We start from the raw sequence: 26,047 nt of genomic DNA on the forward strand, positions 1-26,047 counted from the left end.
CTAGGTTATTACATGCAGAGGTTTTATGTCCGATAATTAACACCTGTGTTTTTTCAGAATTTAGCAGTAAGAAATTACTCGTCATCCAGTTTTTTATATCGACTATGCATTCCGTTAGTTTTTCAAATTGGTATGTTTCTACGGGCCGCGAAGAAATATAGAGCTGAGTATCATCAGCATAACAGTGAATGCTAACACCGTGTTTCCTGATGATATTTCCCAAGGGTAACATGTAAAGCGTGAAGAGTAACGGCCCTAGTACTGAGCCTTGAGGTACTCCATACTGCAATTGTGATCGATATGATACCTCTTCATTCACCGCTACGAATTGATGGCGGTCATATAAGTACCATTTAAACCATGCATGCTAATGCACTTACATTAATGCCAACAAAGTGTTCTTGTCTATGCAAAAGAATGGTGTGGTCAATAGTGTCGAATGCAGCACTAAGATCCAATAGCAGTAATAGAGAGATACAACCACGATCAGATGATAAGAGCAGGTCATTTGTAACTCTAAGGAGAGCAGTGTCAGTACTATGATACAGTCTAAATCCTGACTGGAAATCCTCACAGATGCAATTTTTCTCTAAGAAGGAACATAATTGTGAGGATACTACCTTTTCTAGTATCTTGGACAGAAAAGGGAGATTCGAGATCGGTCTATAATTAACTAGTTCTTTGGGGTCAAGTTTGTGTTTTTTTGATTAGAGGCTTAATAACAGCCAGTTTGAAGGTTTTGGGGACATATTCTAATAACAATGAGGAATCAATAATAGTCAGAAGAGGATCTATGACTTCTGGAAGCACCTCTTTTAGGAGCTTAGATGGAATAGGGTCTAACGTACATGTTGTTGGTTAAGATGATTTAACAAGTTTATACAATTCTTCCTCTCCTATAGTAGAGAATGAGTGGAACTGTTCCTCAGGGGATCTATAGTGCACTGTCTGGTGTGATACTGTAGCTGATGGCTGCATGGTTACAATTTTATCTCTAATAGTATCGATTTTAGAAGTAAAGTAGTTCATAAAGTCATTACTGCTGTGATGTTGGGAAATGTGAACACTTGTTGATGCTTTATTTTTCGTTAATTTAGCCACTGTATTGAATAAATACCTGGGGTTATATTTGTTTTCTTCTAAAAGAGATGAAAAGTAATCAGATCTAGCAGTTTTTAATGCTTTTCTGTAGGATAGGTTACTTTCCCTCCAAGCAATAAGAAATACCTCTAGTTTTGTTTTCCTCCAGCTGCGCTCCAATTTCCGGGCTGCTCTCTTTAGGGTGTGCTCATTATACCAAGGTGTCAGACTGTTTTCCTTAACTTTCCTTAAGCGTAAAGTAGTGACTGTATTTAAAATGCTAGAAAAGAGAGAGTCCATAGTTTCTGTTACGTCATCACCATGTGCCACCATGTGGCCAATTTGCATAAAATTTGGTACACATAAACAAATTTTATGTCATTACCTGCTGGAATTTGATTGTGTGTGTGTGTGTGTGTGTTCTTTCAGACAGCTTGAATTATGTCAGTCCACCAGTCCAATCCTGATTTCTGCAGTAATATACATGTGCTGTGCTATTCTGAATCGTAAGGTAAGGGCAGTCAATGTAACAATGTAATATTTATATTTGGGCACTTCACCTCCAAAGGACCAAAAACTGTAGGTGCTAAGCCGGGTCATAAATGCTACTATCAGGAGATACCCCAAGCTAAGGTGCAATTGGGTGAATTAAGAATTGAGATGAGTGAAGTTCAAATCTAGCAACAGATGATATTCATGAACAGCTTCAGATTCCATTTCAAGGCCTCTCTTCGTATCTGCTGTCTGGTGAGTTTCTCCATAGATCCTTTCAGCCAGGTGGTGTTCAGAAGAGCCATGCCCTGCCACATGGCAAACCTCTCTGAACCATGTCAATGTTACTTAAGACTTTCAGACACTGGTGGCAGGCTCGATCTGTGAGTTATTGCCAGTGACCTCATTTGTAGCAGTGCTTGGTGGGTGTGAACAGATGTGGCTCTGAGGGGCACCTTGATTGGGAATAAAGATTAAAGTTGTCTTTGCTGTTGACAATATATTCCCACCTTGAACTGAAAGTAGAATCCACCAGTGCATCCTCACAGACATCCTAACTGACCTATCGTTAAGCCCCTCCCCTTGAGCCAATGGCCAATGGCAGTCGTGTATCAGCTGCGCAGGGAGCGGAACTCGGACATCTTTAGGTTTCAGCACCATAGAGAAACATGGGAAGATCCGAGGCTCGCATCAGTTTGATGGTGTTTATGCTACAAAAATGGAAAAACTATGTACCTGGGATATTTGTAACAGTGATTCCTGGTATCCTGAGAGGATAGGCAATGGAATTTATTTTATTCCATATCCAAAACCCAAACAAAACAGGGTGAAATGTCCTAAAGCAGTCAACCCCAATCCCAATGAAGAGAAAAAAATTTTATTTTCTGGTTGTCATACTCTCATTAAGTTACAATTTTAATCTGCTCAAGCAGAACGTTAATGTCATCTTGTGCTTCAGCAAGGATCTCTGGCTAAAACTAGCTAACGTTAAAGTTAGTGAGTCCATGCTAATGTAATAGCTAACTGTTCTCACATCATGTACAGTGTAGATCAAAACCACATAAACGAAGGTCTACATTTCAGTGCCACTGCATATTAAACTGATTAAATGTGAGCTACGCTACAAGCTAATCCACACAGACCAACGCTGCCGAGTCTCTCTTCTTACGAATTCTCGGTCCCTCGTCAATAAGATGGAAGAAAAACGACTAAGATTACTTCTCATTGCATGGATAGATGCATAATGTATTCAGAGACTTGGCTAGACAGTGCTATCCCCGACGCTGCCATCGATCTAGAGGGCAGCTCCGTTTACCGATAGAACTGCAGACTCCGGTAAGAGTAAAGGTGGAGGAATGTGCATATATGGTACTTCATCCACTCTCATCATGAATACAGGAGCACTGCAGGGTTGTGTCCTCAGTCCAGCCCTCTTCACTTTATTTACACATGACTGTACACCTATCCACTCCTCTAACACTATAGTGAAGTTTGCTGACGACACTTTAGTGGGGCTGATACCAGAAAACAATGAGATACACTATAGAGAAGAGGTTCAACATCTAGTTGAGTGGTGTTCGAAAAATGACGTGGTCCTTAACACAACTAAAACAAAGATCTCGTTGAAGCCAAAGTACCTTCTCAGTTTTTAGTGAATTTCTACAGAGCACAAAAGAAAGCATTCTCTGCCACTGTGTTACAGTGTTGTGCACCAGCTGCACTACACAGAATTGAAAAGATCTGGCCTGGATAGTTAGGACTGCACAGAGAACTGTGGGAACCAAGCTCCCCAACCTGTCTTCATAAGAGAGCTACTGTAGCAACATCATCACGGATCCATCTCATCCAGGTCAAAGACTGTTTGAGCCTCTTCCATGGGGAAAAAGATACAGAGCAAACAGACTGAGGAACAGTTTCTTTCCCAGAGCTGTAGCCTGTATTACATCTTCTCCCCTCACATAAGCCCCTTTCACACTGCACACTGGTCCCGGAAAATAGCGAAAAAATTGCCGGATCACCTTCTGTGTGAATGCAAACACATCCCGGGATCGATCCCGGGTTGGGGACCTAATAACATTGCCGGGTCCAGTCCTGGAACGAGCACTGTGTGAACAAAAGCCAGAACCAATGGCGTAAATGGTGTGTCGTATTGTTGACGCACGTTATCGTGCGACTCTTTTACCTGGTGTTTTGAAACAAGATCAACGTTCGCGACGGAAAAAATAGGTGCAAACTGTAATGAAGCAGAGATCAGGTAGTTCCTCACTATCTGCGCTGAGGCTGAGATCGTTCGCCAGCTTAAGTGAAACAGAACACATCACATCATAATGTCACATGTCTTTAAAGGGATAGTTCACCCAAAAATCAAAATTATGTCATTAATGACTCACCCTCATGTCGTTCCAAACCCGTGAGACCTCCGTTCATCTTCGGAACACAGTATAAGATATTTTAGGTTTAGTCCGAGAGCTTTCTGTCCCTCCATTGAGAATGTATGTACGGTATACTGTCCACGTCCAGAAAGGTAATAAAAACATCTTCAAAGTAGTCCATGTGACATCAGAGAGTCCGTTAGAATTTTTTGAAGCATCGAAAATACATTTTGGTCCAAAAATATCAAAAACTACGACTTTATTCAGCATTGACCTTCTCTCCCTTGTCTGTTATGAGTGCGTTCACAGCACATCCGGTTCGCGAACGAATCACTCGATGTAAACGGATCTTCTTGAACCAATCCACCAAATCGAACTGAATCGTTTGAAACGGTTCGCGTCAACAATAAGCATTAATCCACAAATGACTTAAGCTGTTAACTTTTTTAACATGGTTGACACTCCCTCTGAGTTCAAATAAATCAATATCCCGGAGTAATTCATTTACTCAAACAGTACACTGACTGAACTGATGACCGAGCCAGATAACGAACGAAACATTGACTCGTTCTCGAGTCAAGAACCGGTTGCATCGCGCTGTGTGTCAGTCTGCTTCACGCATGTGCAGTATCATCAGCTCCTCGGTTCTCGAACCGGACGCGTCCGCGTCCGTCTCGAGAACGAGTCAATGTTTCGTTCGTTATCTGGCTCGGTTCAGTCAGTGGACTGTTTGAGTAAATAATTTACTCTGGGATATTGGTTTATTTGAACTCAGAGGGAGTGTCAGCCATGTTAAAAAATTTAATAGCTTAAGTCATTTGTGGATTAATGCTTATTGTTGACGCGAACCGTTTCAAACGATTCAGTTCGATTTGTTGAACTGGTTCAAGAAGATCTGGTTACATCGAGTGATTCGTTCGCGAACAGGATGTGCTGTGAACGCGCTCATAACAGACCCGGGAGAGAAGTCAATGCTGAATAAAGTCGTAGTTTTTGATATTTTTGGACCAAAATGTATTTTTCGATGCTTCAAAAAATTCTAACGGACCCTCTGATGTCACATGGACTACTTTGATGATGTTTTTATGACCTTTCTGGACGTGGACAGTATACTGTACATACATTCTCAATGGAGGGACAGAAAGCTCTCGGACTAAATCTAAAATATCTTATACTGTGTTCCGAAGATGAACGGAGGTCTCACGGGTTTGGAACGACATGAGGGTGAGTCATTAATGACATAATTTTGATTTTTGGGTGAACTATCCCTTTAAGGGATCTTTACGGGTTGTGTGTAAACGCATGCACAGATTCCAGGATATTACTGGCAGTGTGAATGAAATAAAATCTAACGATCCAGGAACAAGTGCTGGGACACATTGCCCGTGTATTGTCTGGAATCTCAGTGTGAAACGGGCTGTACTCACACACATAGCTGTGGGACTGAACTGAACTGAAGATGATTATTATTATTTGTATTTGTATAATACCTTTTTCTTTTGGACAATATCTATTTGCACTATCCAAACCCACTGTACATATATTCTTTCGCATATATTTTTGTATTTATATTATAGTGTAATTAATTATATATTGGGTATTCTAATATTTCTTCAATGCTGTTGGTCTCTGAGAGTGACCAAACACATTCCGTTGTTGTGACGGCTGGTAAAGGAGGAGGAAGCAATTGCAGGCAATCAGAAGAAGTTTATTGAAATCAGAGTCCAGAATGTTGGCAATGGCAAGGAAGGTCTACGGTGGCGTGAGAGGAGCTGGATGGTGAAGTCGCAGGTGAAGGTGAAGACGGTCAATGGATGAAACCAGGAACAGACCGGAACACTAACACGAAGACGACAACACGAATACAATCCAGCACACGAACACGGAAGACGGTAAACCAACTAGGCAGTGGAGACATGAATGAGGATCTGACAACAGACAGAGAGATGAGTGAGTATAAGTAGCTGAGTGGAGATGAGGATCAGCTGGAGCGAGACAATCAACACACAGGTGACAACAATCAACCAAACGAGCACATGGAGACTACGTGAGTACAACAACAAAAAACAAAACATGACACGGAGGAAACAATGGATTTCCTACCTTGACAGTACCCCCTCCCCTAGGACGTCACCTGACGTTCCCAGCCTGCTTTACCTGTAGATTGTAATCATCAATAAGGCGGTGATCCAGTATGTCCCGAGCAGGAACCCACCTTCTCTCCTCCGGACCGTAACCTTCCCAATCCACCAAGTACTGAAATCCGCGTCCCCTCCGTCTAGAGTCCAGAATACGATTAACCAAATATGTGGTTTCCCCATTAACGATACGAGGCGGGGGGGGAACCGGGGCAGGCGGGTTAAGACGGGAAAAAAAATCACCGGTTTAATTTTTGGACACATGGAACACGGGATGAACCCTCCTGTACGCCGGAGGAAGGCTAAGACGCACTGTTACCCGGATTAATGATTTTGGTAACAGAAAACGGGCCAATAAATTTGGGAGCAAGTTTATTCGAAACGGAACGCATCTGAATATTCTGGGTAGAAAGCCACACTCTTTGACCGACGACGTAACGGGGAGGCTTCGACCGGTGGCGATCGGCCTTAGCCTTGGTGCGCAACCTAGCCTGGAGCAGAGCTCTGCGAGCTCTGGTCCAGGTGCGGTGACACCTCTGGACTAGTGCGTGTGCGGAGGGGACCGAAACCTCGGATTCCGTACTGACAAAATTAGGTGGTTGGTACCCTAAACTACACTTAAATGGAGACATGCCCGTAGATGACACTGGTAAAGAATTGTGTGCGTACTCCACAATTGAGAGTTGCTGACACCAGGACGAAGGATTATTGGAAGCCAAACATCGCAAAACCCTTTCGACATCCTGATTGGCTCGCTCGGTTTGACCATTGGTCTGGGGATGGAACCCGGAAGAAAGACTAACAGTCGCTCCTAACAATTTACAAAATTCTCGCCAAAATTTGGACACAAATTGGGGACCCCTGTCAGAAACCACGTCTGTCGGAAGGCCATGTATACGGAAGACGTGGTCAATGACAGCTACCGCTGTTTCCTTGGCTGATGGTAATTTGGGCAAGGGAATAAAATGAGTCGCCTTCGAGAACCGGTCCACTACGGTTAAAATCACCGTATTGCCCTTAGAGGGCGGGAGTAAATCTAGGGCGGTAATGAAATCTAGCGAAATGTGGGACCAGGGTCTCGAAGGGACAGACAGCGGTAAGAGTAACCCATCTGGAGGTCGATTGGAAGTCTTACCAATAGCGCAAACTGAACAAGCCAAGACGAAGTCGTGGACGTCACGAGCCATACCAGGCCACCAAAATCGTTGCTTGACTAGAAACCTAGTTCTACTAACCCCTGGGTGACAAGCAACACTGGAACAATGACCCCACTGGAGAACGTCTGACCGTAACCCCTCCGGCACAAACAATCGGTTCGGTGGGCAACGAGCCGGGGGCGTTACCCCTTCTAAGGCAGTCAACACCTTCGATTCGACCTCCCATCTGAGCGCGGAGATAATGATGGTCCCCGGTAAAATGGGCTCGGGAGTAGCAGTACGATCGGAACGCTCAAAAAGACGGGATAAAGCATCGGGTTTGATGTTTTTGGAACCCGGCCGGTAAGAAAGTGTAAAATCGAAACGACCGAAAAACAATGCCCACCGAGCCTGCCTGGAGTTAAGTCTTTTTGGCGGTTCTAATGTATTCGAGATTCTTATGGTCCGTCCATACAATGAAGGGTACACCCGACCCTTCAAGCCAGTGACGCCATTCTTCCAGTGCAAGTTTGACTGCCAACAACTCTCGATTGCCAATGTCATAATTAACCTCTGCAGGAGATAAACGGTGAGAATAATACGCGCAAGGATGCACCTTTCCGTCTGAGGATGCGCGTTGGGACAACACTGCTCCTACCCCCACCTCTGACGCGTCGACCTCCACTATGAATTGACGTGAGCGATCAGGGGGTGACGAGAATGGGAGCTGAAACAAAGCAGCTTTTAAGTTTGGCAAACGCAGCCTCGGCTGCGTTTGACCACCTGAACGTCAAACTAGGGGAGGTCAAGGCGGTCAGAGGAGCGGCTAGTTGGCTGAAATTGCGAATGAAACGCCGGTAAAAATTGGCGAACCCCAGAAATCTCTGCAGGGCCTTGCGAGACTCTGGGGATGGCCAATTTACCACAGCCTTAACCTTCTCAGGATCCATGCGAACACCCTCAGTCGAAATGATGTGTCCTAGAAAAGAAACAGACTGTGCATGAAAAACGCATTTCTCCGCCTTGACAAACAATCCATTCTCTAGTAACCGCAGAAGCACTCGTCGTACGTGTTGCACGTGTTCCTGGAGAGACGAAGAAAAAATCAATATGTCATCCAGGTAAACATATATGAACAGATCGACCATGTCTCGCAACACGTCATTAACGAGTGCTTGGAAGACTGCCGGCGAGTTCGTTAGCCCGAAAGGCATCACGCAGTACTCAAAATGGCCTCTAGGGGTGTTAAAGGCAGTCTTCCACTCATCCCCCTCCCTGATGCGGACCAAATGATAAGCATTACGTAAGTCCAATTTAGTGAAAACGGACGCTCCCTGCAACCTCTCAAAAGCTGAAGACATAAGCGGCAAAGGATAGGTATTCTTTACCGTTATGTTGTTCAGGCCCTCGGTAGTCAATGCAAGGTCGCAAGGATCCGTCCTTCTTTCCCACAAAAAAGAACCCCGCCCCCGCTGGAGAAGAAGAAGGGCGGATGAACCCCGTTGCTAGAGAACTGGATATATATTTCTCCATGGCCGCCGTCTCTGGAATAGACAAAGAATATAACTTGCCCTTAGGCGGAGAAGTTCCTGGCAATAACTCTATCGCACAGTCATAGGGACGATGAGGAGGAAGAGAATCAGCCCGAGACTTACTGAACACCTCCTTCAGGTCGTGGTACTCCGCGGGCACGTTAGCCAAATCCACTGCTTCCCCCTGAAACACAGACTCAGAAACATTAACACCAGCAGACAACAGACAAGACAAATGACACTCCTCGCTCCAGCTAACCACAGATCCGAGGCGCCAATTGATCCTGGGGTTGTGTTTCTGGAGCCAGGTGTTACCTAGAACAATGGGGGATTGAGGTGAGTCCGTGATGTAAAATGAAATCTCCTCCGTATGGTTGCCAGATGTGATGAGAGAAACCGGTACAGTGGTCTGTGTGATGACTGGCAGTCTGTGTCCGTTGAGTGCAAAAGGTGCAATGGGGTGTTTGAGGGAGGTGAGAGGAATGTTGAGTTTAGTAGCCAACTTACAGTCCATAAAACTACCCTCTGCCCCAGAATCCAACAAAGAGTGATGATCGAGTGCGTGGGTGGACCACCGTAGACTCACCGGAAGGAGTGTCGATGTAGATGAGGTCTTCCTGGCAGAGATCCCACCCGATAGTAGCCTCCGTTTTACTATCGGGCTTGGTCTTTTACCGGACAGCGCTGGATGTGATGTTCTTGGCTGCCGCAGTATAAACATAGTCCCAGGGATCTCCGCCTGATCCTCTCCTCCCGGGAGAGCCGAGCTCGCCCCACCTGCATGGGTTCAAGATCTCCCGGTGGGCTGACCGCAACCTCTGAGCGCTGACGCTGAGCCTCCGGTCTGGTCGCGAGAACTGCTCTCCCCCTCCCGTCTGGCGGCTTGGTCGAGTCGGTTGTCTACTCTGATGGTGAGGTCGATCAGGCCATTGAGAGAAGTGGGGAGCTCGACGGCGCGGATCTCCTGTTGGATGCGGTTAGCCAACCCATGCAGGAAGTGATCCCACTGCGCCTCTTTGTTCCACTTACACTCCGCCGCCAGGGTGCGGAACTCAATAGAATAGTCGGCTACGGACCTGTCTTCCTGACGTAGGTCCGTGAGAAGTCTAGCCGCCTCCCTCCCGGCGACGGAGCGGTCGAAGACCCGTCTCATCTCCTCCGAAAGGGCGTGGAACGAGGCACAGCAGCTGTCTTGGTTCTCCCCACACCGCCGTCCCCCAGAGGGCAGCCCTCCCCGTCAGTAGTGACAAGACGAATGCCACCTTCATTTCCTCGGTGTGAAACGTGCGGGGCTGCAGGGCGAAGTGCAGAGAACAATGAGACAGAAATGATCGACAAAACTTTGGCTCACCCCGCATATTTCTCAGGGATGGGGAGGCGTGGTTCGGACTGGGAAATCCCTCCGGAGACGATCGGCGGTGTGGGTGGCGTGGGAGGCGCAGCGGGTGGCGGTTGTTGTTGTCGTTGAGCCTGGAGAGCGAGCTCGGACACCTTCGTCACCATTGCTTGGAAAGCTCGACCCATCTCATCTATCGCCTTGTCTTGGCGATCCATGCTATCAACGGCTCTCTGCAAAAACTCCTCTAGATGAGATGGGGAGTGATCGCCTGCTGCTTCCATGATGGTCAGATCCTACTGTGACGGCTGGTAAAGGAGGAGGAAGCAATTGCAGGCAATCAGAAGAAGTTTATTGAAATCAGAGTCCAGAATGTAGGCAATGGCAACGAAGGTCTACGGTGGCGTGAGAAGAGCTGGATGGTGAAGTCGCAGGTGAAGGTGAAGACGGTCAATGGATGAAACCAGGAACAGACCGGAACACTAACACGAAGACGACAACACGAATACAATCCAGCACACGAACACGGAAGACGGTAAACCAACTAGGCAGTGGAGACATGAATGAGGATCTGACAACAGACAGAGAGATGAGTGAGTATAAGTAGCTGAGTGGAGATGAGGATCAGCTGGAGCGAGACAATCAACACACAGGTGACAACAATCAACCAAACGAGCACATGGAGACTACGTGAGTACAACAACAAACACAAAACATGACACGGAGGAAACAATGGATTTCCTACCGTGACAGTTGTATTATTATAATGACAATAAAGTTTCTTAACTTTCTTTCTTATTAATTTAACATGGGGGCTACGTGAGTTAATTCTGGATGTTGTTATCTGCGATGCTGACGACTATAACATGAGTCTTCTCCCACTTGCATTGTGATCTGTAAACCCTCGCTTCCAAATTAATCATGTTAACCACCATATTTATTGAAAATCTTTTATATAGCCCTCTATGGCATATTTAAGTCCCACCTGAAACATCTTGGGACAAGGTTTTTACACTGACAGCTGTCATTGTAAGACAGTTAGCAACTCCGTTTGTTTGTTTGAGTGAGCAACAGTAACTAAGGGGGTGGGGCTTACCAATAGGTCATTTGTGGTAAGTGTAGGCTCTGCCGGCCATGGCAGAGGTTGTCCTGCAGGGCTTGGAAGGAAGGGCTCTCTTGCTTTTCCACCCCACAGACTTGGTCAGCTCATTATGAACCTCAGGGAAGAACGGAGTAGAGCGCTGGTGGGGGGCCTGGCGGTGTCCTGGCAGGTACCACTCGTCCAGCCTGCTGCGCATCGGATCTTCAGGGGGAGCCCACTCCAGATTAAGCTCCTCAACAGCTTTGGAGAGGATGCGGAGAAGCTCGGAATCCATCCCAGCTCTGACGTCAATGGGCTCCAGTGACGGCAAGTGGGTGGGGTCAGAATCACCAGCCCAATCCTCCGTTTCAGAAGCCGCGAGTGACATGGAGTCATCAAGCAGCTCGTCTTCCAATCCGCCGAAAGAGACTAGGTTGCTCGCTTCAGCCGAGGGACACTGCTCTGGGCGTGAGAAAAAAGGACAGGGGAACGGCTCTCTCATTGGAGAGGGTGATGCATGCGGGTGCTGAGCCGGCATGAGCTCACCCAAATCCAGGCGCTGAGCCCCTCTTCCCCGCCATCTTTTACTGGCAGGCTCACGGGAGGAAAAAGACGGCATGGCCACTGGCGTTAAAACGGCGTTAGAAATCGCTCTTTTAGAGCGGTGAAAACTGCTGGAAATGCTCTTTTGTGATCACCGGATGGCGGCAGGAGATCGCTGAGAAGCGGCCGGAAGCGAGAAGCGGGCGGCCCGAAATCGGCGCTGAAGAGTGGCTGTCTTCGAGAGCTGATCCGCTGCGGTGCCTCTTCAATGCCAAGAGCTTGTTCCTGTAAAGGCATTCAGTCGGGATCCCGTGAAGTGAAGTCATTGCTGAAGGAGTGAGATCTGATTTCCTCTGGTGATTTGCCTGCTTATATAGCCATTCGCCCCGCCCATTTTGGCGGGCTTTGGCGTGCTGCATCGTCACAGGCTCGTGCAGCTACGCAGAGCTGTCATTGGTTTAAAAAAGTTTACAGATTAAACCAATGGCAGTGCAGTTGCACTGTGTTATTGAAAAAAGGCTTCAGTATTGAGGAAAAAATGAGCTTTTGCACTCTGAACTCTGGGCACCTTTTTGTCCCCCTTTATGATATGTAGAGCAGTACTTCTGTTGTAATAAAAATAACACATATATTTTTGTTGTTTATTTATTAATTGGTTTATTTATTAGAATTTTAAATAAAAATGTTATACTGTAACTATGTTTAAATAAACTTAAAAAGACTAAAATACCCCCCCATGCACTACGTCAGTTACAAATACTGTAAAATACTGTTTATTTTTATTGTGTAATTCTTTTATTACATATGCTTGTTTCTCAAAGTACATGAATAAAGTTGAGCTTTTCCCAAGAATTCTTGTTTGTTATTTACATTTTTTTCTTGCTTTTTATTTTATTTTATTTATTTTTTTATATGGACTGAATTCTGAATTTATTAAATATCCATTATATAAATTGCAAATGCTGTATGGGCAGTTTGTGAAAGTGTACGAGATGTAGCATAAGTTTAGTGGAAATGCGGGACAGGTGCGGCGGGTCAGATCATGGGCGGGGTGAGTCATCATCTTAAAGCACGCTGATGATGCGCGGCTTTCTGTCTTCAGGAGCGTAATCATGGCGGCACTGCTGCAGATGTTGCTGTGAACAGATTGCGCCTGTGTTCGAGTCCCCTTGAATCATCTGAAGTTGAGATCATGAGCAGCGGTACTCCTTACATCGGCAGTAAGATCAGTCTGATCTCTAAAGCTCAGATTCGCTATGAGGGAATATTGTACACTATAGACACTGATAATTCCACTGTGGCCCTGACGAAAGGTGAGTGTCCTGTCCGCAGTATATTTAATGGCTCAGAATCCTAGCGTCCACGTGCTGAAATGAACTGATCATAGGCATCCAAAAAGTATCGTCGAAAAAAACCGCATAGTTTTTCTGAGCCAATTATCTACAATGATATTACATCAGATATAGAGGTGTGTGATGATAATGTATCACGTGCACAGATAATTTAAAACCACTGCTGATCCGCTGCAGGGTTTTTTCTTCTTCTTTTCTTCATCAGTTCATCGAAACAGTCGAGCAAATTAGTGATGATGATTTTTGCCGTACCAAAGTGATCATTTCTGAATTTTGTCACTGGATAATAAATGATGAATCGGTCAGTCTTGAGCTGCAGCACTGCGCTCTAGAAGCGGAGTATGCGCGGGACTCGAGGACCTGTTCAGGACTTCACGCGCAGGCCCGCTTCATCTGTAAAAACGCTGTACAGTAGTATTGTCTTTATTACTTAGTAGAGAACACTTCGTTATCATAATTAGGTAGAATACTGCGCCAAAGGACAGCATTATCGACTGTAAAGTAACATTAATAAATTAAGCAGGCAGAGATATTGGAGAAAATGAAGAGAAGTTCATGTTCTTTGGCGTTTTCCCTTCTTTCCTCGATTTCCTTCGCTTTTAAATAGTTTAAAAATGCTTGAGCCCATTTAACTTTCACTTTCAAATTAGCGGCAATTCCACCTCAATTGCTTGAATGGACAACAAAACAGTAACTTTACATTAAACATTTTTTCTTAACAAAACAAATAACAATACACAATCAATGAGAAATGTACAACGTTTGTTCGCAAAACGAATAAGAAAGTTGGAGGCATGGATACACCTTGATGTGTAAAATAAATATCAGCAAACACCGTGGAAATGAATATACAAATAATAATAATAATAATAATGAAATATTCCAAAATCACCTTGGATAAATGGCAAGAGTCAACAGGCTTTTCAAACTCAAAAATATCGCCAAATGCTCTTGCATTCGGTCTGGAAACAGGCTCTGCTCTCTCGCCTCGCTCCCCTCACGTGCTCCGTGAACTCTGACTGCTGCTGATCTGAGCAACCGTTTTTCTGTTTTAAAGTATACTGCCTTTTCTAACTGAACCAAATTTCTTAATAATCTAAAAAAATCAAGAAGCCGGTGCCGCGGTGTGCAGTGACGTAACTGCTATCGCAGCAGCCTAATTTGAGCTCTACTTGTAAGGTCCATCATCACGTTGGTATATTTGGCTGTGACACAAAGCCTTCAAATTGAAATTAGTTTGACTGTCCGAGGTTGCAGTCTCACTGCAGCTTTTGTTTTGGTCAGTGAGGTCTTTTGGAACAGAAGGGCGGCCGACTGATCGGCCTGTGCCACCGAGGGATGAGATCTTTGAGTACATCATCTTCAGGGGAAGTGACATCAAAGATATCACTGTCTGTGAGCCTCTGAAGATTCACCATAGTCTTCCTCAGGACCCTGCTATTGTTCAGGTTTGTTTTATTCTGATCAAGTCTCCCCACCACATTTCAAAAGGCAGGGCTGATTAATCTTCTCTCCGTTAGTCGTCTGTCGGGACGTCGTCCGTTCATCACCCTTCACAGGGCAGCTACAGTCCTTACAGAAGCATGCTGCCCTCATACAGCCAGCTAGCGGCCAGCTCCCTCTTCAGCCAGCAGTATGCAGCAGCTCTGGGCCTTGGTAAGCTGACGTGGCTTGCTGAAACCTCTCCCATCAGGCCAGGCTTTGACACATTGAGCTGAATCCACTGCATAAAGTGACTGGTTTTCTGTCTTCCTGAGGGTCTGGTCTGCATGGCGTTCCTGCGAGGAGAGGCCCAATGGTTGAACAGGCTGTTCAGACTGTGCCTGCAGAAAAATCATCACAGAAGAAGGGTTTGACTGGAGCGCAGCAGCAGCAAGGCGGAGAAACGGGCAGAGCGCAGAGAAGCGGCAGAGGAAGCCAGGCCCAGAGCGGTGCTGCCATCAGTGGTGAGTTGTTCTCGGAGTAAAGCTGAGGGCTGTCGAGAAAGCAAGGTTAACGTAGAATCACATTAACCCTGAGCTCCCAGTTGATCGACCCAAACATGGCTTACTCATGGTTTTTGCTGGTCTGGCGTTCAGTTCAGTTAACTTGTGAAGCATGAAGTCATGCATCCACCAGCGAACGCACCAACCACCGAATACATGAGTCCCCCTGGAGACTGATGCCGAGAAGGCTGGCGTGCTACAGTGTCCTTTTGGTTAATGGTAGCTTGCATATTACAACATGTTGTCTTTTGTTCGTCCATGCTTCAGTAACTGAGAACTGTTTATGATTTTAAACAAATGTTATTTATTGATTGATACTTAAATGATTGCACAAACTCATAGTCATGATAATACAGATGTTATACAGAATACAAATATATACGTAGTTTAGTTTAGCCAGTGTGATTCTACATTTGATTTGTGTATAAGAAGATTTGTGAGGTGAAAAGCTCATTGCTTTATAACTATAATATTGTGTGTATTCACTGCTGTCACTGGAGCTTCAGAGCAGGTTATGTTCAAAGGCCTGGCCCAACTGGCACACTTGCAAGTGGTCAAGGGCAAAGATTGCATGACATTCCCAGTATTTGGCCCAAGTGTGTTGCACACCAAAAAATAAACCTAAATTTAGTAGTTCCTATGTAACTGAAAACAGTATATTAATTGTGGTGCTTCCTTCCATTTTGTAAGTGATGAAAAGTAGCTGCCAGCACTGCACTGATATAATGCATGTCTGTGGTAGAATTGAAGATGTGGTGGATTTAGTGTTTGTTCAAGGCACTCAAATGGCCAACACCAGCAGCGTGGGTATTAGCACAGGCCCCAAGTTGCTATGGCTAAAGTGATCCTTTTGGAAAAGCCCCCCCCCCCCCCCCCCCCCCTGGGGGTGGGAAGATCATTCCACCAGCCAGGCACGATCAATGAAAATGTTCTGGAAGGTGATTTTGTGCCTCTCTGTGATGGCACCACGAGGCATCGCTCGCTCGAAGATCTCAGGCTTCTGGAGGGGATGTAGTTTTGTTAGAGTGAGTGGAAGTAGGAGGGTGCTGAGCCTGTGGCTGTTCTGATTTCTCACTGTGGAACCCCTCCGTTCTGTCATTTCAGATGCACAGCAAGGAGCCTTAAAGGAACCGAGTCAAGCTAATGATGAGAACAAGCCTCCAACAAGCAGGAGAAAACCGGGTAAAGATTGAAGGGTTTGTTCTCATGTCAAAATGAATACAGCATCCTATCCACATTTGGGGTGTCTTACAGGAACTCGACGGTCCAGGAACCGTGGCCGAGGTCAAATCCTTGTAGGCAACGCAAAGCCCAGCACCCTGCAGTTTGAATCCGACTTTGATTTTGAAATGGCAAATGCCCAGTTTAATAAAGATGACCTGGAGAAAGAGATTGATGGCAAGCTCAGTGTTCAAGGTATTTGACTAGGCTCTGCAGTTAACAGTGCAATTCTACATACTGTACACACCCTGCCCTTCCTCTACTGCTTTCTACTCCTTTTACTTTCTGGAGCCGTTTTTGGGCATGCAGTGATTTGAGATGTCTTTGCTTTGTGCTCTTGTATGTGTTGGTCTGTTGTCCTGTCAGAACCAAAAGAGACCCCAGAAGAAAGGAGCATTAAAGAGCAGGAAAAGCCTGACACTGAAAATGAGGGCACAGTTGAAGAGGATCCACTTGGGCCCAAGTGCTTTTACAATAAAGCGAAATGCTTCTTTGATAACGTCTCCTCAGAACTCAAGTCAAGGTACAGTATATGCCATTTGTCTTTCCAGCAGGAACGTTTCCTCTGAGTAACTTCTCTCTCTATCTCCCCCAGGAGTACCACATGGGCTGAGGAAAGAAAACTTAATGTAGAGACCTTTGGGGTTCCCGGTCGGTTTCTGAGAGGCCGTGGTTTTCGGGGTACTGTCAGAGGGCGACTAGGCCGAGGGGCCGTGCAGCATCCCTTTCCACAAACAGTGGGGAGTGGACGGCTATGAGACCTGAAGTGAGTGAATTTAGCTCTGTTTGCTAAACTACTTGTTTGGGATGTAACGATTCACTCAACTCATGATTCGATTCATGATTTTGATTTCATGATTCTATTCTTTTTTTAATTTTTTGATTTTTTTTTTTATTAGTTTTTTTTAAGAATTTGTTTTTTGATTGTTTATTTTTTTTATTTGTTTTTTTATTTTTTGTTTGTTTATTTGCTGCACATTTCTTTGTGAATTATAATATACTAATATATTACTTGCATATTATTGCTCTTTTGTTGGTTTTGATTGCTTCTATTGTCCTCATTTGTAAGTCGCTTTGGATAAAAGCGTCTGCTAAATGACAATTTAAATATAATTTAAATAACAAAACTAAATTGAAATTTTAAAACAAGCCCCAAATCAAATAACACAAATGAAATATGTTCATGTAAACAAAATAATGCTTTGTCTGTGCTCTTTCCATTTAAAATTAGGCAACCACAGCATTTTAATCATGATCCAAACAAAGATGCTGCATACATGCATCATGAGCAGTTTTTAATCTAAATTCGATTGTATAATTTTGAAGCAAAAACAGAATGGTTTGACTTCAGTTTTGTGAAACTATACATAAAAATATCTGCATGAAACGGCAGATGAGCTGAATGAGACACAGATTCACTCTTGGCCAGCAGGTGGCGCTTAAAAGCATTTTGTTGGTTTCTGTTGTGAATAAAACAGTGCTGGTTTTATATATATAATTTTTTTTTTTTTTTTTTTTTACAACGCTGCACTTATGAACTTAATATGCATTATACAGTCTAGATGAAAGGAAAAATACCATCTAAACTCTTCTAAAGATGGTAAGTTACCCTCAGACATGCATTCATAGAATAGGATATTCATATCCTACCCCTAATTGAATCACAATGTTTAGCATCTCAACCGATTTGAAACGTCACATTTGAATCGATTTTCAACCGGCTCGTTAATCGTTACATCCCTACTACTTGTAATTGAGTTGGACAGCACTGTAACATGTGGGATATCTCTGAGTCATTTGGAATCTTAAAGGCCTGTTCAGTCCAAGAAGGATAGCTATAAAGATAAATATATTAGTGTCCACAAGGGGTTGACTGATTATCATTTTCCAAAACTGATTCGCTGATAAAATAACTTAATTTTGAAACGTGCTTTTTGGCTCTGATGCAGCCTGTCAGAACTAATCACTCTGTGGCCTAAAGCAATCCCCGCCCATCTGATTTGTTGAGTCACGAGTCCGACCAATCAGTTTGGAATTCACTCTCACTCCGAAAGGCTTGCTAACCGGAGCTGCTTCAGTGATCACACATCAGTTGTCTCTCAAAGATAAGGCAGCAGCAGACGTTGCTTAAATCACAATCTACTAACGTTACACTGAAGTTGTAAAACACCTCAATATTATCTATGATTTCCACGATGCGGAAAACGTGGACTGAATCGTGAAATCCAGTCATATAAATGGAATTTACTGTATGATGCAGAATGTCACGGAATTTCAAAGTTTGGGTGAATTAATCAAAAGTAGGTCAGTACACTTAAAGTTGCAATGTGGACTAGTATCTGTAAATATTAAGCCACAAAAATACAATTTAAATATGAATCCAGCATGTTCTGCGTGTCTCTGTGTATGTAAATGGCACAGACGCACGGTTTTTTCTACACACAAAAAGTGTGATGCTCGCGGTGATTTCAGCTTCTGTTGTCTCGCTACACGAGGACATAAATACGTGAACATCATCTCCAGAACTGTTCTGACTCCCGCTGAGAGTCACTTCATGAGCATTTGACAGTTTCATTTACATAGACTACAGAAACTTAAGTTCCTCATGGCAACCCGTCAAAATAGAAGTTCGGGTTAGCTTAAAGAAATTATCAGAAATATATTATTGTGGTGCAGTATGATATACATAATACTACTCGGGGATTAAAGTTTTCCGTCGCTACGACAGATTTCCATTTATAATGCGATGACAAGATGGAATGTATAATTTGCACGTTTTTGAGTCTTGGACTCGCTTGTGTTCTCATTTTCTGTGCGCCCAACAACCGTTCAATAAACAAGTACTGCCTGAGTTTGCTCTTTCATCAACGAAAATGGTTCCAAATAAAGTAACTGCTCAGCCACTCCGCATCTTTAAAAGCAAACACAGCGGTGTTTCATTCATGAATGAAAGTGCGTTTTTGAACTATTCTAGTGAGTCAGTGATTCATGATTACCCATTCATAAAGACAGTCACTTGCTTGATTCCTGAATTAATCAGCTGTTCAAACGAATCAATTGAATGATTCAGTGATAAAATCAGTGACTTTGTATTAGAATCAGTAAATTGTATTAGTCGCTTAGTCGCATAAAAAAATTCCACATGAAGTTGAGAAATCACACAGTCTGTGACGGACAAAACGTTAATGGCAGGTCTGTGTTGTAATATAATACATCAGGCAGGACATCCATATGCTATCTAACATTCATCGAACTCAAATATGGCTTATCTGAAATATTTATGTAGTAGCAACTGTACATGCCAGCTCTATCTAATGTTTTAGATCTAATATCTAAAAATTGCGCTGTTCACGTGTTCGTGCGGCGTGTGGAAGCTACATGACAGATGGAGGCGCCGCTGCGATCATTTGCTCTTAAAATACTTTTTGTTATTTTTTGATATTTTGTGATATTGTGTAATTGTTAATTTTTTTCCATAATGTAATGATAAAAATTAAACTTTCCTATATTTTAGATTCATTGCACACCAACTGAAATATTTCAGGTCTTTTATTGTTTTAATATTGATGATTTTGGCATACAGGCTCATGAAAACCTAAAATTCCTATCTCAAAAAATTAGCATATCATGAAAAGGTTCTCTAAACGAGCTATTAACCTAATCATCTGAATCAACTAATTAACTCTAAACACCTGCAAAAGATTCCTGAGGCTTTTAAAAACTCCCAGCCTGGTTCATTACTCAAAACCACAATCATGGGTAAGACTGCCGACCTGACTGCTGTCCAGAAGGCCATCATTGACACCCTCAAGCGAGAGGGTAAGACACAGAAAGAAATTTGTGAACGAATAGGCTGTTTCCCAGAGTGCTGTATCAAGGCACCTCAGTGGGAAGTCTGTGGGAAGGAAAAAAGTGTGGCAAAAAAAAACGCTGCACAACGAGAAGAGGTGACCGGACCCTGAGGAAGATTGTGGAGAAGGACCGAGTTCCAGACCTTGGGGGACCTGCGGAAGCAGTGGACTGAGTCTGGAGTAGAAACATCCAGAGCCAGCGTGCACAGGCGTGTGCTTTTGAACCAGAAACAGAGGCAGAAGCGCCTGACCTGGGCTACAGAGAAGCATCACTGGACTGTTGCACAGTGGTCCAAAGTACTTTTTTCGGATGAAAGCAAATTTTTGCATGTCATTCAGAAATCAAGGTGCCAGAGTCTGGAGGAAGACTGGGGAGAAGGAAATGCCAAAGTGCCTGAAGTCCAGTGTCAAGTACCCACAGTCAGTGATGGTCTGGGGTGCCATGTCAGCTGCTGGTGTTGGTCCACTGTGTTTTATCAAGGGCAGGGTCAATGCAGCTAGCTATCAGGAGATTTTGGAGCACTTCATGCTTCCATCTGCTGAAAAGCTTTATGGAGATGAAGATTTCGTTTTCCAGCACGACCTGGCACCTGCTCACAGTGCCAAAACCACTGGTAAATGGTTTACTGACCATGGTATTACTGTGCTCAATTGGCCTGCCAACTCTCCTGACCTGAACCCCATAGAGAATCTGTGGGATATTGTGAAGAGAAAGTTGAGAGACGCAAGACCCCAACACTCTGGATGAGCTTAAGGCCGCTATCGAAGCATTCTGGGCCTCCATAACACCTCAGCAGTGCCACAGGTTGATTGCCTCCATGCCACGCCGCATTGAAGCAGTCATTTCTGCAAAAGGATTCCCGACCAAGTATTGAGTGCATAACTGAACATAATTATTTGAAGGTTGACTTTTTTTGTATTAAAAACACTTTTCTTTTATTGGTCGGATGAAATATGCTAATTTTTTGAGATAGGAATTTTGGGTTTTCATGAGCTGTATGCCAAAATCATCAGTATTAAAACAATAAAAGACCTGAAATATTTCAGTTGGTGTGCAATGAATCTAAAATATATGAAAGTTTAATTTTTATCATTACATTATGGAAAATAATGAACTTTTTCACAATATGCTAATTTTTTGAGAAGGACCTGTAACTTTTGGTCATACAAATAAGAGTAATGCATCTGTTGTATCTGTAACTACTCGTTTATTCATGTGCACTCAAAATAACAACGAAATGCTGTGCTTTTGTAAAATAATGAAAGCAAACCGGATGCGCTTTCTGCAGTCTCGGACTCGTAAACTTGAGCGCGTCACTTCAAAACTCTGTGTATGCTTGCCTTATTACAGACATGAAAAATATATCTATAGAGAGTGAACTTTTTTTTTTTTTTTTTTTTTTTTTAAATGAACCGATTCGAATAGAAAACAAATATTCTCAGATTATGTAATCTGTATGAAATGTGCATACAGGTGCTGCGGAGATGAGTCACTGTCGCAGACTTCATCTCTTAAACCGAAAACGGAAAGCACTAGTGTAACAAATTACAACATTACAATAAATTAAACCATTAATTCAGTGTACTTGTTGTTTTACCCTAACACATTCATAATTATTATATTTGCCGGTGCGTTGTGGCAAGCCTTTTTTTTTTTTTTTTTTTGTGTGTGTGCTTGAGTGCTTATTAGGCTATATAGGCAATTAAAGGCTCATTATTATGATTTATATAGTTTATTAATAAATGTGCAACTAATAGTCGACTAATGCTTAAAATGGATGACTACTAGTCGACCAGAAAAATCTTTAGTCGAGGGCAGCCCTAATGCATATTAACTAATTGTTTGAAGCATACATGTACAAGGCTGACTATTAGCTGAATATATAGCATACTTGTTTAATTAGTGACACTTAGCCTGCATTTTCAAAATCTTTATTTGAATGTGGCAATTAACAGTTTTATTTTAAAAACTTGCAGCTGGCAACATAATATTGCACTCTACGATATTTCTATGAATAAATCTCTGACCGCAAATATCAGCCAATCACTGTCACCGCAGGGTTCCTTGCCTTCCTTCATTTACGGCGATATCGTTGACTTGATTGCAAATTATTGCACAGATACTATTTAAACTGAACTGAGCTGCATGATGACATCACTGAATTCAATGATGAACTGCCTTTAACTGTCATTTTGCATTATTGACACACTGTTTTCCTAATTAATGTTGTTCATTTGCTTTTATACAATCTTTTTTTGTATAAAGCGCTATATAAATAAAGGTGACTTGACTTGCATAGTTAGTAAATATGCTGACATCATCCATAGCAACAAGGTCAACCCCGCCCTTACTTTTAGCTTAAGACCTTCTGTCTATTCCTTAGTAAAATTGTCTCAGCAGCTTTGTGAATCGGTATTAAGAGAAAGCTCTTAGCTAAAAACTTTTACTGCTATTTAGGAGAACTCTTAGGCTGCATTTACACTGCAGGTCTTGATGCCCAAATCCTATTTTCTGACTAGATCTGATTTTTTTTTTTTTTTTTTTTGACGACCTGCTTACATCATCTTTTAAAAGTGACCCATATCCGATTTTTGCATTTACACTATACACTGCTCAAACTACCAAACATAGACGTTCTGACCCGGAAAAGGAAGTAAAACAGCACGAAATACAATGGATGCAGATGCTTTCCACTATTTTGAAAAGTCAACAAAAAAATCAGTACGGTGCAAAAAAGAGAACTTAAAAGACATGAAACCTCTGCATTGCTCCTTCGTCCTCCATCGCGCCTATAATAAGTCATGTGATCTCAGTTGGTGGCGTCCACCTGAGCTGACGTCACTTTTTTTTTTAATGAAGTACGACTCACATTTACTGGGGAATATCCGATTTGTCTGCTTACATGGCACACGCAAATGCACGTATCCGATTCATATCCGATTTATTACCACATATGAATGAGGCCTGAATCCGATCTGAGAAAATCGGAATCCATGCGTTTTTTTTCCTGCTTACACGTTCACCGGTCATATCCGATCTGTGCCACATGAGAGGAAAAAATCGGAATTTGGTCACTTGAACCATGCAGTGTAAATGGGGCCATAGTGGTAAGATAAAATGTTTTGTGAATATGAGCCTGGAATTTGATTATTGATCAGATGGTGCTCCTTAAATTTTTTTTTTTTTTTTTTTTTTTTTTTTTTTTTTTTTTTTTTTTTTTTTTTTTTTTTTTTTTTTTTTTTTGAGTTTAGCTAAGGAAAAAAAATTCAGTCAAGAATTTTTTCTTTTTTTTTTTTTTTGCTTTAACCCCTGACTGCTACAACAATTACAAATTTTGTTTAAAAGAATAATCACACAATACGCTATTTCTTACATGTTTTAATTTGGATAGTAAACGTTTTGTTTGCCAAAAAATAAATAGTTTAACTCTTTAAAATAGTTTACTGTGGGAGTACTACACTCAACCAACACAAGGGAAGGCAGTTTTTGTCAGAGCCATTGTTATTCTTAATTTTGACATTTCCATTTTTACACCAGACAATGTACAGTATATCGGTTCAAAATATCAGTTATCGGCCTACTTGATTTGTAATAATCTGCATCAGCCTTGAAAAACACATTGGTCGACCCCTAGTGTCCACACCAGTGGATGATGGTCCGTTTATTCCAAGCACATGCTTGTCTGCAGCTTTAAATTCTCCAGTTTGTCATGGCAGGATTGATTCTGATTGGATGTCAATGTTTTTATCTTTCATCAGCTGGAAAAAAAAAATCATTCTGAAAGCGATTCTAACGATATCGTTTCTCTGTGCCTTTATGGTTATAGCTGTGGTGTGGACACTTTAATATTCAGAATGTTTTTTAGAACATTATCTTAGTAGTTATCCTTGGTGTGAACAGGCCTGAAGTCTGTAAAAAGAGAACCATTCTGATGTGTTCAGTTCTCAAGATAAGGAACATGAAAGATTCACCTGTGTGTTAATAAAGTGTTGTCAGTCTTTGACCTAAACTTGCTCAGTCTCTGAAATCTGGCCATCCAGTGGATTGTCATCACAGATCCCTTTTCACCATCACAATCAATTCCTGATACATCAAAGTTCCACTCACCATTGCAAATGTTGGCTCTAAGTGAATGGCTACAACTTTGGCTTAAACTTACTCTTACTTATTACCTCTTTCCTCCAGATATACATTGCCTTCCTCTGGGACATGGCTGATTTGGTCTTGTCTGAGTTTGATTCTCGTCATCTCTTTCTCCTGTAAAAAAAAAATGGCTACATTGTTGTTTTTCATGTGTTTAAATGGCCTTTTTCCTTTTTGTTTAATGTGTGTAAATAATCTTGCAACTTTAATGTGAATGCACCATAATCGATCAGTTTTTTGGGTTTTTTTTGCATTTGAATTGGGATGGCACTTTTATTTGCATGTATGGCCAATTATATGGCTATACAGGAATATCTATTTAGATGGAGTAGATAAACAGCCTATGGTATGTGGTCCCCGATACATTATTTATTACCCTTTTTCCGTGTGTGTAAAATTGTAAGGGGATCTTGTTCTTGATTGTGATTTTGTTAATAAACGTAGGAAATGATCATTTTCAGTCTGTATGCTTGATCGAGGTACCAGTATGCTGGTTAAATAAATTGTAAGGATTCTGAGAGTCTTTTTATAGAATTTATTTATTTGCACTTTGTGGCACTTTTTGAATGACTTACAGAGCTTTAATTCCTTAGATTTTATTTATAAGTATAATCATTTAGGATCCGTGAAAGGAATTTTAAAGGAATAATAATAAAAAAAAAATGCTTAATGTGCTCACTCTCAGGCCTTCTGAGATTAGGATGAGTTTTTCTTCATCAAATTTGGAGGAATGTGTCATTGCATCACTGTCTCACCAGTGGATCCTCTGCAGCGAATGGGTGCCGTCAGAATATAACGGCTGATAAGATCACAATCCACACCACTTGAGTACATCAGTTAACATCTTTTTATTGTTTTATTTGTAATTGAACTGAAAACAAATTCTCAGGAACAGCATGACATGGTAACTTATGCATTAGAAGAAACCAGTGAGAGAGAGAGAGAGAGAGAGATATGTATATATATCTCACACATCACAGACACTGCATTTTGGACCAGCTGGAATTTGTTTAAGAGTGCAGAACAACCACCCAGTAAAGCATTACAATAATCTAACCTTGAGGTCATAAACGGATGGATTAACATTTGCAGCTTTACAAATGCTAGAAGGGGAAGTCATGGCCTAATGGTTAGAGAGTTTGACTCCTAACCCCAAGGTTGTGGGTTCGAGGCTCGGGCCGGCAATACCACGACTGAGGTGCCCTTGAGCAACCCCCAAAGTGCTCCCTGGGCGCCGCAGCATAAATGGCTGCCCACTGCTCGGGGTGTGTGTTCATGGTGTGTGTGTGTTCACTGCTGTGTTTGTGCACTTTGGATGGGTTAAATGCAGAGCACAAATTCTGAGTATGGGTCACCATACTTGGCTGTATGTCACTTAACTTCACTTTTTTTTCACTTTAGAAATGTAGCTTTCTAAGGAAAGATTGCTATTAAATGGCACACCTAGGTTCCTAACTGATGATGAAGAATTGACAGAGCAGCCATCAAGTCTTAGACAGCGTTCTATGTTATTACATGCAGAGTTTTTAGGTCCTATAATTAACACCTCTTTTTTTTTTTTTCAGAATTAATTATATTGACTATTATATCGACAGTTGTTTATATTGACTATGCATTTCGTTTGGTATGTTTCGCCGGGCTGTTAAGAAATATAGAGCTGTGTATCATCAGCATAACAGTGAAACCTAACACCATGTTTCCTGATGATATCTCCCAAGGGTAACATGTAAAGCGATATCACAAGTGCAGTAAGTAATTTTTATTTAATGCCTTAGAAGAAGCAT

At 42.6% G+C, this 26,047-nt stretch overlaps 1 protein-coding gene across 1 annotated transcript; it reads left to right on the forward strand.

The window, feature by feature from the left end:
• The first annotated feature begins 12,786 nt into the window (after nt 1-12,786).
• LOC109100323 (protein LSM14 homolog B-like) lies at nt 12,787-24,775 on the forward strand. Its single transcript, XM_042754226.1, has 9 exons — nt 12,787-13,023; nt 14,347-14,510; nt 14,583-14,718; nt 14,820-15,008; nt 16,152-16,229; nt 16,302-16,463; nt 16,635-16,791; nt 16,864-17,034; nt 24,306-24,775. Exons 1-8 carry the CDS (start codon nt 12,903-12,905, stop codon nt 17,024-17,026), a joined length of 1,170 nt encoding a protein of 389 aa, XP_042610160.1. The 5' UTR covers nt 12,787-12,902; the 3' UTR covers nt 17,027-17,034; nt 24,306-24,775.
• The last annotated feature ends 1,272 nt before the right edge of the window (nt 24,776-26,047 follow it).

This window comes from Cyprinus carpio, unplaced genomic scaffold, assembly GCF_018340385.1.
Source record: "Cyprinus carpio isolate SPL01 unplaced genomic scaffold, ASM1834038v1 S000006479, whole genome shotgun sequence".
Taxonomy (NCBI): Eukaryota; Metazoa; Chordata; class Actinopteri; order Cypriniformes; family Cyprinidae; genus Cyprinus; species Cyprinus carpio.